The sequence below is a fragment of the Diabrotica virgifera genome, chromosome 8 (genome assembly GCF_917563875.1).
Source record: "Diabrotica virgifera virgifera chromosome 8, PGI_DIABVI_V3a".
NCBI classification, from domain to species: Eukaryota; Metazoa; Arthropoda; class Insecta; order Coleoptera; family Chrysomelidae; genus Diabrotica; species Diabrotica virgifera.
The window spans coordinates 141,165,178-141,179,621 of NC_065450.1; the positions used below are offsets into that span (position 1 = coordinate 141,165,178).

General features: G+C 33.4%; 3 protein-coding genes across 4 annotated transcripts in view; 1 reads left to right on the plus strand and 2 right to left on the minus strand.

Annotated features, from left to right (window-relative positions):
* LOC126889809 (uncharacterized) overlaps window positions 1-5,985 on the minus strand; it is a 168,098-nt gene extending 162,113 nt beyond the window's left edge. The window contains exon 1 of one of the 2 annotated variants that reach the window (XM_050658468.1): window positions 5,622-5,985. Coding sequence is in view for 1 of the 2 variants with exons in the window: in XM_050658467.1 (XP_050514424.1) it covers window positions 5,457-5,600 (144 nt within the window). In the remaining variant the exon portion in view is untranslated. Of the gene's footprint in view, window positions 1-5,456 lie in introns of both variants that reach the window. The other variant, XM_050658467.1, reaches the window with a different exon arrangement.
* Window positions 5,986-6,114: 129 nt separating this feature from the next.
* Window positions 6,115-13,671, plus strand: LOC126889813 (programmed cell death protein 5). The gene is made up of 3 exons (XM_050658476.1): window positions 6,115-6,280; window positions 6,340-6,451; window positions 13,361-13,671. Exons 1-3 carry the CDS (start codon window positions 6,218-6,220, stop codon window positions 13,570-13,572), a joined length of 387 nt encoding a protein of 128 aa, XP_050514433.1. The 5' UTR covers window positions 6,115-6,217; the 3' UTR covers window positions 13,573-13,671.
* The window catches only part of LOC126889812 (protein disulfide-isomerase TMX3-like), a 107,596-nt gene continuing 106,750 nt past the window's right edge, over window positions 13,599-14,444 (minus strand). Inside the window, exon 6 of the mRNA XM_050658475.1 lies at window positions 13,599-13,739. Coding sequence (XP_050514432.1) covers window positions 13,717-13,739 — 23 coding nt within the window. The 3' untranslated portion in view covers window positions 13,599-13,716. The remainder of the gene's footprint in view (window positions 13,740-14,444) is intronic.

Here is a 14,444-nt window from a genome sequence, read left to right on the forward strand (position 1 = left end):
ATCTAGAAATGATTGGAATAGATGATAAAGATCTGAGACTTTTACAACATCTATATTGGAATCAAGAAGCTTCTATTCTGGTAGACGGCAAAGAAACAGACAAAATTTGCATTCAAAGAGGTGCCAGGAAGAAATAATTTTTAACGAAGCCTTGGAAGGGCAATGTGGAGTTCGAATCGGGGGAGAAACTATTACCAACATCAGATATGCAGATGATACCGCGATCATGGCTGAAGGTATCGAAGATTTTCAATTCCTTCTAGATCTAGTCACTAGAGAATGCTCTAATAATGGACTTAGTATAAATACAATTAAGCAAAAAAGGATACTAAGGATTGCTAAATGCAAGAATGCAGGGAAAAAGACCTGTTGGAAGACCTAAAAAGAGATGGGAAGACGAAGTCGATGAGGATGCCAGGAACTTCCTGAGAACGCGTTCATGGAAAAGAACAGCGGTAAATCGAAATGATTGGAGAAGCTTGTTGAAGGAGGCCAAGGCTCGATTTGGGCTGTAGTGCCATTTAATGGATGGATGAAAAAAGGATACCGGCAAACATTGTTGAAGTCATAAAACAAATGAACAATAACAACACGACAAAAATTAAAACAAACAACACCACTACGGCCAACATACCAACACCAGGAGGAATCAGGCAGGGAGACAGCCTCAGTCCATTTCTATTCAATATGCTAATCGATGGAATAATAGATGTGGAATCGCTACAACTACAATACAGACTCGGCCACAGTAGAATCAGTATAGTGTGCTATGCGGATGATGCAGCCCTGATTGCAGAGGATGAGGATGACCTACAAAGACAACTTTATCGATTCTATCAAGCATGTCGACGACTCAACATGAACATATCCACGCAGAAAACAAAATGCATTACCATTGCGAAAGACCCAATTAGATGCAAGCTAGTGGTAGAGGGAAAACCAATAGAACAGCTAAACCAGTTCAAATATCTAGGTGTAGAGTTATCAAGTTATCATGACAAAGCCAGAGACCTAAGAGGACAAATTAACAAGGCAGCTGTCTTGTCCGGATGTTTGAGAGATGTGGTCTGGAATAACCCATATATGAGAATGGACAGCAAAGTTAGAATTTATAAAACTTGCATTAGACCTGTTATGACCTATGGCATTGAATCAAGAGAAGACACCAATAAAACCAAAAGCATGCTACAAACAGCCGAAATGAAGACACTAAGAGCAATAGCAGGGAAGACAAGAAGAGATAGAATATGAAACAACATCATCAGGGAACAATGTGGCGTGCAAGATGTAGTCAGATGGGGCAGGCAAAGACGAAGAGAATGGTTCAGTCATGTAAAAAGAATGGAGGAGCACAGACTACCAAGACTTGCTCTAGAAGGAAAACCAGCAGGCAAGGGTCCACCGGCGAGACCACCAAAAAGATGGAGAGATAGCTGGCAGTCTACCTCTCAAGAAATACTTCAACGTCGGAATTAACAGATCGACAGATTTACAACAAGTATAAGAAGAAGAAGAAGAAGAAGAAGAAGAAGAAGAAGATGTATAAATACAACAAAGACTAAGTTACTTGTGGTTAGTAAACAAGACGTCGCGTCGGCCCTATGCAACTAATTGTAATTAATGTCCTGATATCAAAAGTTAACCGTTTTAAATATCTAGGATGTTGGGTAAACGAGACACTAGATCCGGATGAGGAAATTAAAACTCGTATAGAAATTGCAAGAGGGGCATTTACGAAACTTAGATCTATTCTGAGCAATTCTCAGCTGAAATTACAACTAAGCATCAAGTTCCTAAAATGTTATGTGTATCCTGTATAAAGAGAAGTCTTACACAAAGTAGGGCAAGGCGAAGGTGACTTAATGAAGATGAAAAAAAAAGAGAAAACTTGAATTATCTGGGGCATATAATGAGAAGTAGTAGATACAGGATACTGCAGTTAACACTCAACGGAAAGATCAACGGAAAAGGAGGAATTGGTAGGAAAAAATATTCATGGCTCCGAAATCTTCGTCAATACCTTTTTATCAGTTCATCAGCAGATGAATTATTACATTCCGCGCAAGATCGAGGAGAACGATATCTGCAAATTGTCATGGAAGCTACCCACACCAAAAATTTGGGCACGGTACCTACTTAAAGAAGAAGAAGTGTTAAATATTGGAGTACCCCAGGGGTTCAATACTGGGACTTAACAATATCAGAAACTTGATATTGTTCTAAGTTTATTTCTTCATGGTATCTTATGCAATTTACTATTTTACTTGGGAAATAAGCCAGAATTAACGTTGGAAATTAAATTTATTGGAGGTTTCAACTTCCGAATTTGATTTTTCATTTTGATTTCCGAAGTGGAAGTTGAAACATCAATAAATTTAATTTCAAACTTAAATTGTGGCTTATTTCCCAAGAAAAATAGTAAATCAGAAACTTGAAACAGAAAAAATATTGACAAAAAATCTACAAGATAATTTTAATTTTCATTGAGATTTTGCACATATTTGACAGATGTAATATTTTATGTGAATCTTGGATTTTGATACAAGCAAGAAGAAGAAAAATACATGCCACTGAAATGTAATGAATTCTGTGGATTGACCACAGAACAAGTAATTCAATTTTAAATGAGCTAAAGGTCAGCAAATGTTGCTCCAGCAAAGTCCATCTCCAACAATTAAAATACTTTGGACATGTTACGAGAATAGCCACAGAAAACATGGAAAGACTAATTATCCAAGGAAAGGTAGAGTCTGAAGATCATGAGGCATATCCTCAACAAGACTGATCAGCCAAATTACAGGAATATGCAAAAGTCGTATGCATGTTTTTTTTTTGTTTGTTATGGCATGGACTTTATGTCAATTGGGACTGTGCAAGTTCGGCAAAGCGACACCTATTTCTACGCTCTGCAACTTTATTCGCACTTTTAATTATATTGGCCAATTATATTAGTCCTGGTTACTGGATAATTGTCAAGGCCATAGTTCAAAAAATAATAAGAAGAAAAAATAACATTCAGGTTATGTTATTAAAAGTAAACAATTGTATTTAGTAAATAAAATTAGTTATTAAAATGCAGTACTGCAAGCAAAATACAATTAATTAAATTTACCTTTATATAAAATTGCATATCATATCAATATTGTGGAGCAACATATAATTTTTGTTCTTCAATGACAGTAGATATGAAATGTAGGTCAATTTGACAATTTAATTGACAATATGAATTATTTAAGAAAGTTGCAATATTTCTCCGCTATTCGTGCACGATCATTTCTCAATTCCCTTCCAAGTACTTGCACACCGCGAATATGCATGAGTTAAACAGGACATTTTATAATTAGAATCAAATTTCTATAAAATTTGGTAAAATACATAAGGTAATTTGGTAAAATATATAAGAACTCTCAATCTTCTTCAATTCTGTATCAAGAACTAATTCATCACGAGTATCCATTGCTGATAAATATTACAGCTTTCCTTTCTTCCTCAGATAAATCAGTACTAGACTCCATCATCAATCTTATCAGAAATGCAAAAATAGCCGTATAGTTTAAAGAAGTAGACAACATGAAAACATTTAAAATAATTAAGAATTTACATGTTTTATGGCAAATAGATTTTGTCTGATGCCAGGATCTCACACACACACACACAAGGTAGATTATGTAAGTAGAGTTGGTGCAAAACCTCGTGAACCTTAAAAATGCATATATATAACCGAAATAAAATGAAGCCTAAAAACATATGACTATTTTATTTGCTGCGAATTGCGCGACAGGGTCCCATCTACACCCTGATATTTTCAGTAATGTCGGATTCAATCGTTTCGTTCGTATATTGACGTCACCAAATGAATGAATTAGGTTCACGAGATTTTGTAACAGCAATACATATCTATTTCTCAGTAGAATTGATTTTTTAGGTACCTAATGCTATGTAGAATAAGATTCATATTAAAATAGACATTATTACAAATGCAGAATAAATAGGAATTATGGTAATCATTAATTTGTGCAAGGATTACCTAAGATACCTAACGCTACCCAAATAAAAAAATCAAGCACGCAAGAACAAGCAAGCTCAACTGGTTTGAAACTTTCATCCTAACATAGTAGCATCATGTATGTTCATAGTAATCATGATTATGCAGATGACTACTACTACTGTTCTTTCCTCTATGGTAGATATTTTAAATGCCAAATAAGTACCTGCTTTAATTAATAAAATCCAACAGCTCGAATATAAGATTTTTAGAAGAAATGTATTTAGTACCTAGCTGTACATATACTTAATTCATCAAAATCTAGATATGGTAGCAGATTAAAGTTGATTCAGTAATGAGCAGATTGATTATTTGCTACAATTGTATCTAATCAAACTTAATCTCTCTTTATAAAACAGATGTAGAAAACGGTTTAAAGGCCTCTACACACCTTCAGTTTTAACTGCACAGTTTCAACTGAACAGTCAAACTGTTCAGATAAAATTGACATCCATATGGTCTACACACATTCAGTTTTATCAGTGGAAATAATATTTTGGTTGAAGTCACACATTACCAGCAGAGTCACCATGGTTTCATCAGATGATGCTGTAGCCATTATTGGTCTATTATGCATTTTGGGAAAGAGAAAACAAAAAAGAAAAAAAAAGTGCTGTAAACATTGGTTATTAGAAAGAAAACAATATTTGCATAATTTATAAAAGAGCTCAGAATTACTCCAAAAGACTATACTTAATAACTATGAATGAATAGTTGACTTAAAATTACATAATTTGATTTTTTAGAACATTGAAAAAGCTTCCAAGTGCCGATTTTTATAAGTTAAGTAGACAATTTCTTGGTTGGCAAAAGTGAAAATTGTTATATGTTAATAACTGTTATTAAAAGTAACGTAGAACTTTGGTGTTTCACCAAAAGTTGGGTACTGGGATACTTAACAAACCCTCAAAATTTGAGAGCCACCCATTAATTATTTTAAAAGTTATTTTATATGTTTATCTCACAGACTTTTTTGCAATAACATATAAGATAGATAGAAAATAATGAAGATAGGGCAATTCTGCGGATGTCAAATGAAAGTAGAAGAGTTTTACTGTCTATATATATAAAAAAATATTTATTATAGTCACAAATCCTAATGCCAATTTTTTAAATTGTGTTGTTTATAAACATTTAGAATAACTTTAAAAATACTGTCCATAGAAAAATCTTTTTACATATTCAAAAAGCTGGTATTTCACACGAATTTTCAAAAATGTGGTCCAAATGGTGACTAGAAACTACACAGTTTTTGCTAGGCTGTACAGGTTGACCTACACACATAGGTTTTAACTAAACAGATCACCTGTTCAGTTGAAACTGTGCACTTAAAACTGAAGGTGTGTAGCGGCCTTAAGGGTAACCAAAGTCATACAAGTAAATAAAGTTAATGTTTGGGGCCTCTAGGTACCTCAAAATGAAAAAGTTTCCTTCCACTGCGACTTTCTCCACTGACACTACCGCTAGAAGCAGATTCGTTAGTTAATAGCAGGCCACTATCGTCACTTAAAATGAATGCCTCTGACCAAGTTGAACTCGATGGAGGTGATTCCATGACTCAGTAATGTTTATTTACCTCATTTGCAAAATTAACTTGTGTCCATTGTCACCTCTATTTTTACGCATCCACAAACACGAATTCAATTGTTTTAAAATTCATCAATTTTATCGAAACATACAAGTTGTATAATCCAGATTATGGATTTTTCAATACACATGAATTAAAGAAACTGCAAATTAATTGCCAAATTCTTTTCCCAATTTTTTTAAACGTCAAACGAATGATTATTTAAATGTCATATTTTAATTGTCACTTATGTCACCACGCTACCTCACAGATCCAAGGTTGCTGATTGGATTATGGCACGATATATTTATCTTTGTTTACACCAAGCCATTAAACAAAGATAATGAGTAATAACTAAAATATTTTATTAATTTATGTTTATCTAGGAATAAACAAAATTGAAACACATTTATTTTTACACATTGGATTATACAAAAGAGGATTTTTAAAACTGCATTGTGCTAAAAATAATCATTTTTGCAACAGATTCGCTAACCTTATTTTATGTCAAGTTGTCAAATGTCAATGTCAAACTATTTTAGAAATCTTAATTTTTTGTGCTTTCGGTTTTTTCCTAACTTTAAATTTAATTCATTTAATTTAAAATGGATGATCCCGATTTGGAAACGATAAGAAAACAAAGATTAGCTCAATTACAGTCACAATATGTAAATTCAATACAGGTAAATATTAAATTTTATTTAAATTCATACCAAAATATTTATAGGGAGAAGGTGATCCAAATAATCAGAAAGCCAAGGAAGAACAAATTAGAGCTCAAGAAGACATGAAAAATGGAATATTAGCTCAAATTTTGGATCAATCTGCCCGAGCTAGATGTAAGTATATTAGGGTTTACTAAGAAATCCTGGCTCTTTCACCTGCCATCACATGTAAGGCATAGAACATAGGTGGTAAACACCCATAAAGCGGCAGCCGACACAGTTCTCTGGGCACATGTTACATGCAGCGGACTAGTTCTGTCGACACAGAGTTATCATGAGTGCCCTCACTCTGGGCAGTGTAGAAGACGACAGAGTGCACAACACTGTGAAGCACCCTCCTTTTGGATTTGGGTTCATTGATACTCCCCCCCCTCCCATTTGTTCCTCACAACCTGATATACTTCATGGGGTTACTCTCGCTCCTGAATACTCAAATACTACACCTTTTCTCTTTTTGCAGCAGCCACATGATGTTGGAATGCGAGCGTTGGTCAGATGAAAGAGGGTGTAGCTGTAGAATGTTTGATGCTGTGAGAGAAATAGTGGATAAAATGATGAGAGATGAGTCGTGGTGAACATGAATCCACGAGTTTATCAGGGAGCTGCTCTCTTTAAAAGAACAAGAGGAGAAGGAACTCACAATTGAATTCTAAAATGAGCAAGTAGCATCTTATTGGGATTCAGGCTGTCACAGGCCAAACTAGAAGAGCATGAGATAGAGACAGCAATAGAGTATCAGAACCTCGCTAAGTCAGGGGGTAGGAGGTTCGTGTGGATGTAGTTTTCCTGATTTTTAGTTAGAAGCCGACTATCTCAGAATGGTGACTGGACAAACTGTCAAAGGTCTAATCCACTCAGACATCTTGTCCTGGCACAACTTTGTTAGGAACCCAACACTATCGGTCACCTGTGTCTGTATGCAGATTTTCCTTCTTCTCTTAAAAGATGTAAGAAAAAAGAGTTTACTGGGGAACATGAGGATAATTAAAATATATATTTTACTATTTTAACCCTCAATCACACCCGTATTTGTAATAACTTTGTCACTAATCATTTGTAAGGTTCCCATGTGTAATGGATCATATACAGTAAGAGCCACAGTACTAGACACATGGGTAGGTACCGAATTGCTATGCTTATGAGCTAATCCGGTCCGTTCTCAGATGTGACTTTCATCCCTATCATGTTACTGTCAAGAAACTATTCAAAATAATTGTTTTTCGATACAAAAAATACATTAGTTAATAGTACCTATTATTACTCTGTTTTAAAATAACTTTATTCAAACACCATGAATAGTACAATACTTTAAAACTTTTACAACTTTAACAAAATGACAAGTATAAACGTCAAAATTAGATCAGCTGGATTTAATACAGCTGGGCCCAGAGCATGCCAAATAGAATTCTATTATGCTGACGTCATAAAATGGAATTTCACAATGGGAGAATCAACGGTTGCTATGCAACGTGACATCACTAAAATTCTATTCAGCGTGCTCCTGCACCTGATCTATTATTTGTCAACTTTCTATGTTAATATTTAGTTTCTATACATTTTCTGACGTTCTAAATGTCACTTGACATAAAAATAAACATTGCAACAATTGAAGGGTCCAGGACTGTAATATTCTTGTTCTCATGATCATTTTTCAGTGCGTCACAGTTTTTCGATTTCTCTCTAATGCATTAAGTTTGATGAGACGGAAAAAGCGGTAGCTCCGTGATTAAACACAAAAATAATGCAGCATTACAATGGTTATATACATAAGATGTCTATTCCTAACCTACGTTTGATTCGTTGATATTTAGAATGCGCATTTTTTCTAGCCAATCAAATACACGTATTACGAACATTTGACGAAAACTTCGTGCATTTTGGCCATTTTTTAGAAGTCACAAAAAAACTAATTGTCAACAACAGACACAAAACATCTGCTCCTAAAAATTCTTTGAATTTCATAGTTTAAAGTGAGTCTTTTATTTTGAAAATAATATCATTTTGTGGACAAAGTTGTGAGTTATACAGTGGCTGTATCCGTTTTTGTCCTATTTTTGAGGTATTTGTGTAATTTGCAATATACTGCTAAAAATAAAATACTAAAAATTTTAATTCTACAAAAAACTAGTTCTGATAAGGTAATTTGAAGATAGGCCAGTTAATGAGTTTGGCTTGTATATGGATTTAATTTAAGCAAGCAGAACCTTTACTCATTATAGGCCAGGTGTTAATTTGATTTTGCTTCATTAGTGAACTTAATATCTCCAATTCAACTTTAAAATGGTTAGCAAATGTTCCAGTTGTAATGATGATCTTCTTGACAAGTTTGTCGCATGTGATAGCTGCCATGTTACTGTGCACCAGTCTGAACACTGTACTGGTTTATGCGCCTCTGAACTACGCGCTGTTGTTATCCAAAAAAGAACCTTAATGTATTTTTGTGCTAATTGTCGTTTATCTTTTAAAAGTGTACCCAAACTTATTAGGGAAATTGACAATTTTAAAAATGAACTTAGTGCTTTGAAACAGGACATGTTAAAACTTAAGGCTGAAAAAGGTGCTAATTCATTTTCTGTTGATGATGTGGTAAACGAGCTTCATGAACGGGAAAAAAGATCTAAAAACATCCTCATTTTTAATCTTCCTGAATTAAGTAACACTTCTGAAGATGCTTCTCAAGTAAAATCTATTTTATCAAAGGCCCATGCCTCCATCAACACAAATGAAGTCAAAATCTTACGCTTTGGAAATGTGAACAAGAATGGACATCGTCCCATTAAAGTAATTTTTTCTTCAGCAAGTGATGCTCTTCATGTTATTAAAAACAAACAAACAGTTAGTCGTGAAAAAAAGATATATTTTATTTTAGATCAAACCCCTAACCAAAGAAAGCTTTTAGATAGTCTTAGGTCCGAGCTTTCAGAGAGACAAAATGTTGGAGAGGTTAATCTCACGATTAAGTATTTCAATAACATACCTAAAATCATTCAAAAAAACCTTTAAACTCTACTGACTTGGGCAAGTTTACAGTCTATTACCAAAATGTCCGGGGTCTCAGAACAAAACTTACTGAATTAAGCCTCAATGTTTTTAATTGTACCTATGATATTATCATTCTTACAGAAACTTGGCTCAATAGTGACATTGCTGATGCTGAAATTGGTCTTGTCAATTACAATATCTATAGACAGGATCGTACACCTGCCTCTAGTTCATCTCTTAGAGGGGGTGGAGTATTAATAGCTATTTTAAAGAAATATTCATCATTACGAATCCAATCTGATCCTTCTATTGAACAGCTGTTTGTACGGTTCCACGGCAAACTTATTCTGGGAGCTCTATACATTCCACCTCAATCTCCAGCCTACACCTATCAAGTTCATGCTGACCAACTGATGCTTCTAAGTGAACAGTTTTCATCCCTGAAATTTCACTTATTTGGTGACTATAATCTCCCCTCAGCTAGGTGGAGAGTTGAAGATTATTGCTCTTCTGCAACCTCACAAACTTCATCACCTCTAGCTGTAGTTGATGCCATTGAGGTTGTTTCAAATATGTGTGCTTATCATAATCTTTTTCAATGTAACTTTATATTTAATAGCAGGGGTGTTATTCTGGATCTTATCCTGGCCCCAGAAGAGCTTGTCATTTCTGAAGCTGACGATGCTCTGGTTTCACCTGACTCTCATCATCCTCCTCTGTTAACATCATTGCAGCTTAATGTTTTTGATAGGTCAATTTCTGGTAACGAATATTATTATGATTTCCGTAATGCAAACTTTCCAGCAATTCACCAATGTCTAGAATATATAGAATGGGATAACCTGTTTCGTGGTAGAGATCTTTCCGACATGATCGCTATGTTTTATGACATTATTTACTCTCTCATTGAACATTTCACTCCAGTTAAATATTTTAGTACTAAGAAATTTCCTTGTTGGTATTCTTCTGAGCTTAAGCAATTGTTAAAGGAAAAAATAAAAGCTCATAAAATTTATAAAACCTTAAAGACTCCTGAAAGCTATGCTGATTTTTGTCATCTGAGAACAAATTGTAAAAATCTATCTAAATGCTGTTATGACAATTACATACGTTTCACCGAATTTTCTATACAAAATAATGCAAGGCATTTTTGGAAATTTGTAGGTAGCAAGCGTGAAAACAATTGTATACCTGACTCAATGACCCTGAATGACTCTGTAGCTTCATGTGGCAATGATATTGCCAACTTATTTGCAGATCACTTTTCATCAGTTTATAGTGATATTACTTTAAATTGCAATGTTGACCATATTCAGTCTCAACTCAATATCTCATCATATCGTATCCAGATTTCCAAAATTTACGAAAAGCTTTCATCATTAAGTGTCAACAAGGGTCCTGGACCTGATGGTATACCACCTAATTTTCTTAAGGAATTCAGTTTTGTACTATCGCGACCTTTGTTTCATATATTTAATAAATCTTTGGATGTAGGTCAGTTTCCGGACTTTTGGAAACTTTCTTATGTCACACCAATATATAAATCTGGTAATAAATCTAATATTAGTAATTACCGCCCTATATCTATTCTTAGTGTTATACCAAAGGTGTTTGAGAGTATTATAACTGATTTCCTCACCTTCGATAGCTCCGGGATCCTAAACTCTCAGCAATTTGGTTTTACTACAGGTAAGTCTGCTGAACTGAGTTTGTTGACCTATGTTGATTTTCTGTCTGAAGCCTTGGAGGAGGGACTTCAAGTTGATTCAATTTATACTGACTTTTCCAAGGCCTTTGACAGAGTAAATCATGAACTCCTGATTCAAAAGCTTAGCTCCTATGGCATAAGTGGACCTTTGTTGCAGTGGTTACAGAGTTATTTAACCGAAAGATTTCAACAAGTTCGAGTAAACCACTTTTACTCAAACCTTTCCAGTTAAGTCAGGTGTACCACAGGGGTCCCATTTGGGTCCATTACTCTTTAATATATTTATTAATGATATTACCAACTGTTTTCACGATTGTAACGCCTTGCTATTTGCTGATGACTTGAAGTGCTTTAAAGTTATAAAAAATCATTATGATGCTGCCATATTGCAATCAGAACTGAATAACCTCTCTGCATGGTGTTCACTTAACGGTATGAACCTTAATTCAATCAAATGTCATGTAATTAACTTTAACCGTACTCACCACCCAATATTATCAAACTATTACATTGATGGCCAATTGCTCAACACTGTTAATAGAATCAAGGACTTGGGGACTACACTGGAAAACTCTCTTTGTTTCAATACTCACATCATCAATGTCATTCAAACATCTATGAAAATGCTGGGTTTTGTAAAAAGAACAACTCGTGATTTTACAAACATATCCAGTATTAGAGTTCTTTACTTCTCTTTGGTCAGGTCTCACCTTGAGTATTGTTCTTCAGTGTGGTCCCCACACTACTTGGTCTACATTAGGAAACTTGAACAAGTCCAAAATAGTTTCTTCCGTTACATTGCTTTTAAGCTTCATACCTATCAAGATTACGCTGTATGGCAGCATCAACTGCAGGTCCCTTCTCTTGCAAGCAGGAGAAAACAAAGGGACCTTTTGCTATTATTCAAGATCTTAAATGGTATATGCAGTTGTTCTCAACTACTTAATAAGATCGCACTGTTTGTACCACCTCGCACCACTAGACAAGTGCGAACATTTTATGTACCATTCCACAGGTTTAATTATTCACTTTTTTCATTCGTACCCAGAGTCTTGAATTTAGCAAACTCCCTTTGCAATTTACAACTGTTCGACAACTCCATCAGTCGTTTTAAAAGAAATTTAGATGGGATCAATATTTGAGTGAAGCGTCTGTAATTTGTTAACTTGGTTTTATGATATTATATCATAGTACATATTTACTTCTAATATTATATTTATATTTCTGTATGTCTGTTTTTTATATTATATTATGTTATTGTTTTTTTTCTGTACACTATGTATTTTTGTAGAATTGGGCTTGCCCGTAAAATAAATAAATAAATAAATAAAGTGTCAAAGAGTCAAGTGACGGTTATTATTCAGGTCAGTATTTTGTGTACCTGTCATTTTGAAATTTCGAATTCGACTTCCCTTGTGTTTCACAACTTTTTTGTACATTATTTTGTGTTTTGGTTTAGAATTTAGTTCGTTAACAGTTAGTTTTATATTTTGGTTTAGAATTTAATTCGTTAGAAGTTAGTTTATACTCCAGGTCATTATGCAAGAAAAATATCCATAGTAAGGAGACGTAACTCATGGCTGAAGAACCTTAGGAACTGGTTTGGATGTAATAACAATGAATTATTTAGAGCCGCGGTTTCAGAAATAAAGATCACTCTGATGATTACCAACTTTTTAAGCGGAGACAGCACCTAGTGAAGAAGATAAAAACACAGTTTATGGATAGTTTTGTGTCATTTTTTAATGTTTCCATATTTATAAATTTAATTAACAATATTGTTTACTTTTTAATTTTATTCCCCTTTATAAAAAATACCTACATGTTAACATATTGTGTAAAAATCAAATCTACTAAATTACTAATTAGTTTAATTCCACAAGCTTTATTCATCTAAAGTATGATTCTGGCATCTGTCAGATTCGTCAATAATTACATGAAATAAGTCTCGACACACCCAATACAGTATATGACGTCATAATTAATGACGCACTGAAAAATGATCATGAGAACAAGAATAGCTCAATGTTTCTATGTGTCTACTATGGTGGCTCTTACTGTTTAATATGTATATAAATTTATTTACATAAAGGAGCTCCACAACTGTAGCTGTATTAAATTGTCAGATGTCAATACAAAGTTTTGTTTTAATGTGACCCTTATTTAGAGTATTTTAAAATATACCTTTTACAACAAATCTAGTATTTTTGTGATTTATGGTATACAGCCAGCTACAGGAAGTTTATTTTCCTCGTGGAAATCATACATATCTTATTGAGATTTTCAATCTAGACTTTATTTGTGCATACAGTTAATCAATTACTTTTTTTTAGTGAATACTCTAATGTTAGGAAAACCAGAGAAAGGTAAAATGGTGGAAAATATGTTAGTGCAAATGGCAAGAAGTGGTCAGATTTGTACTAAAATCTCAGAAAAGGATCTAATTGGGTTACTGGAAAATGTCAATAATCAAACAAAAAGTACTACTTCAGTCAAATTCGACAGGAGAAGAGCTGCCTTAGACTCAGATGATGATGATTTTTAATTGACTTATAATAAGTAAACAACACATTGTTACTAAGTTCATTTTTAATATTTTGTACATTTTAAACACTTACATTATTTAATAAATTAACAAATATAATTAAGTACTTTTAATGTAATAAATGACTAGATCTCTTATTCTCCCCTATTCTTTTTTCATATGTAGATCTGAAACAGAAAAAAAGGTTAATATTTTCTTACATGGCTCATCGTTTTATACAGTGAGCACGTAAATGTTGGAATTAATTCATTTTTTCATGAATGGACGATTTTGGAAATAAATTCTGAAACAGGTTGATTTTTATTTTTAAATTGTGATGTTTTGGCATATACAGTATGTCCCTGTAAGTTGTATCCATATGGAAAACTTTTTTATTATTAATTTGACGAAAAATAGTTATTCTTCAAAAAAAGCTCTGCATGGTCCAAAACCTAAGATTCAACCATGAGATATAAAATTTTATAAATATTATACGAGTAGTGTCAAAAAATATGAATTTCGCTCAAGAGTAAAGTAGCTTTATTTTTCACAATATTAAAAACTGCTATTATGAAAAGTTGTTTGGAATTAAGAACTGTATTTTAATATGAAATTACACCCTTCTAACTGAATTTTTTTTTTGAAAAATAATGGAAAATCAACATTATTTTCAGATATTTCATTTCTGATAACTCTTTTATTATTAATTTTACGAAAAAAAGTGATTCTTAATAAAAAGTTCGGCATCATCTAAAACCTAAAATACAACCATCTTATATCAAATTTTATCAATTTTATACGAGGTATGTCAAAAAAGATAAATTTCGATCAAAAGTAAAGTACCTTTATAGTTCAGAATATTTCAATTAGAAGGATGTAATTACATATTAAAA

Coding starts and splice junctions, on each gene's coding strand:
- LOC126889813 (XM_050658476.1), top strand. CDS start 6,218: ATGGATGATCCCGATTTGGAAACGATAAGAAAACAAAGATTAGCTCAA. Junction 6,281..6,339: donor CTCAATTACAGTCACAATAT/GTAAATTCAATA, acceptor AAATATTTATAG/GGAGAAGGTGATCCAAATAA. Junction 6,452..13,360: donor TCAATCTGCCCGAGCTAGAT/GTAAGTATATTA, acceptor ACTTTTTTTTAG/TGAATACTCTAATGTTAGGA.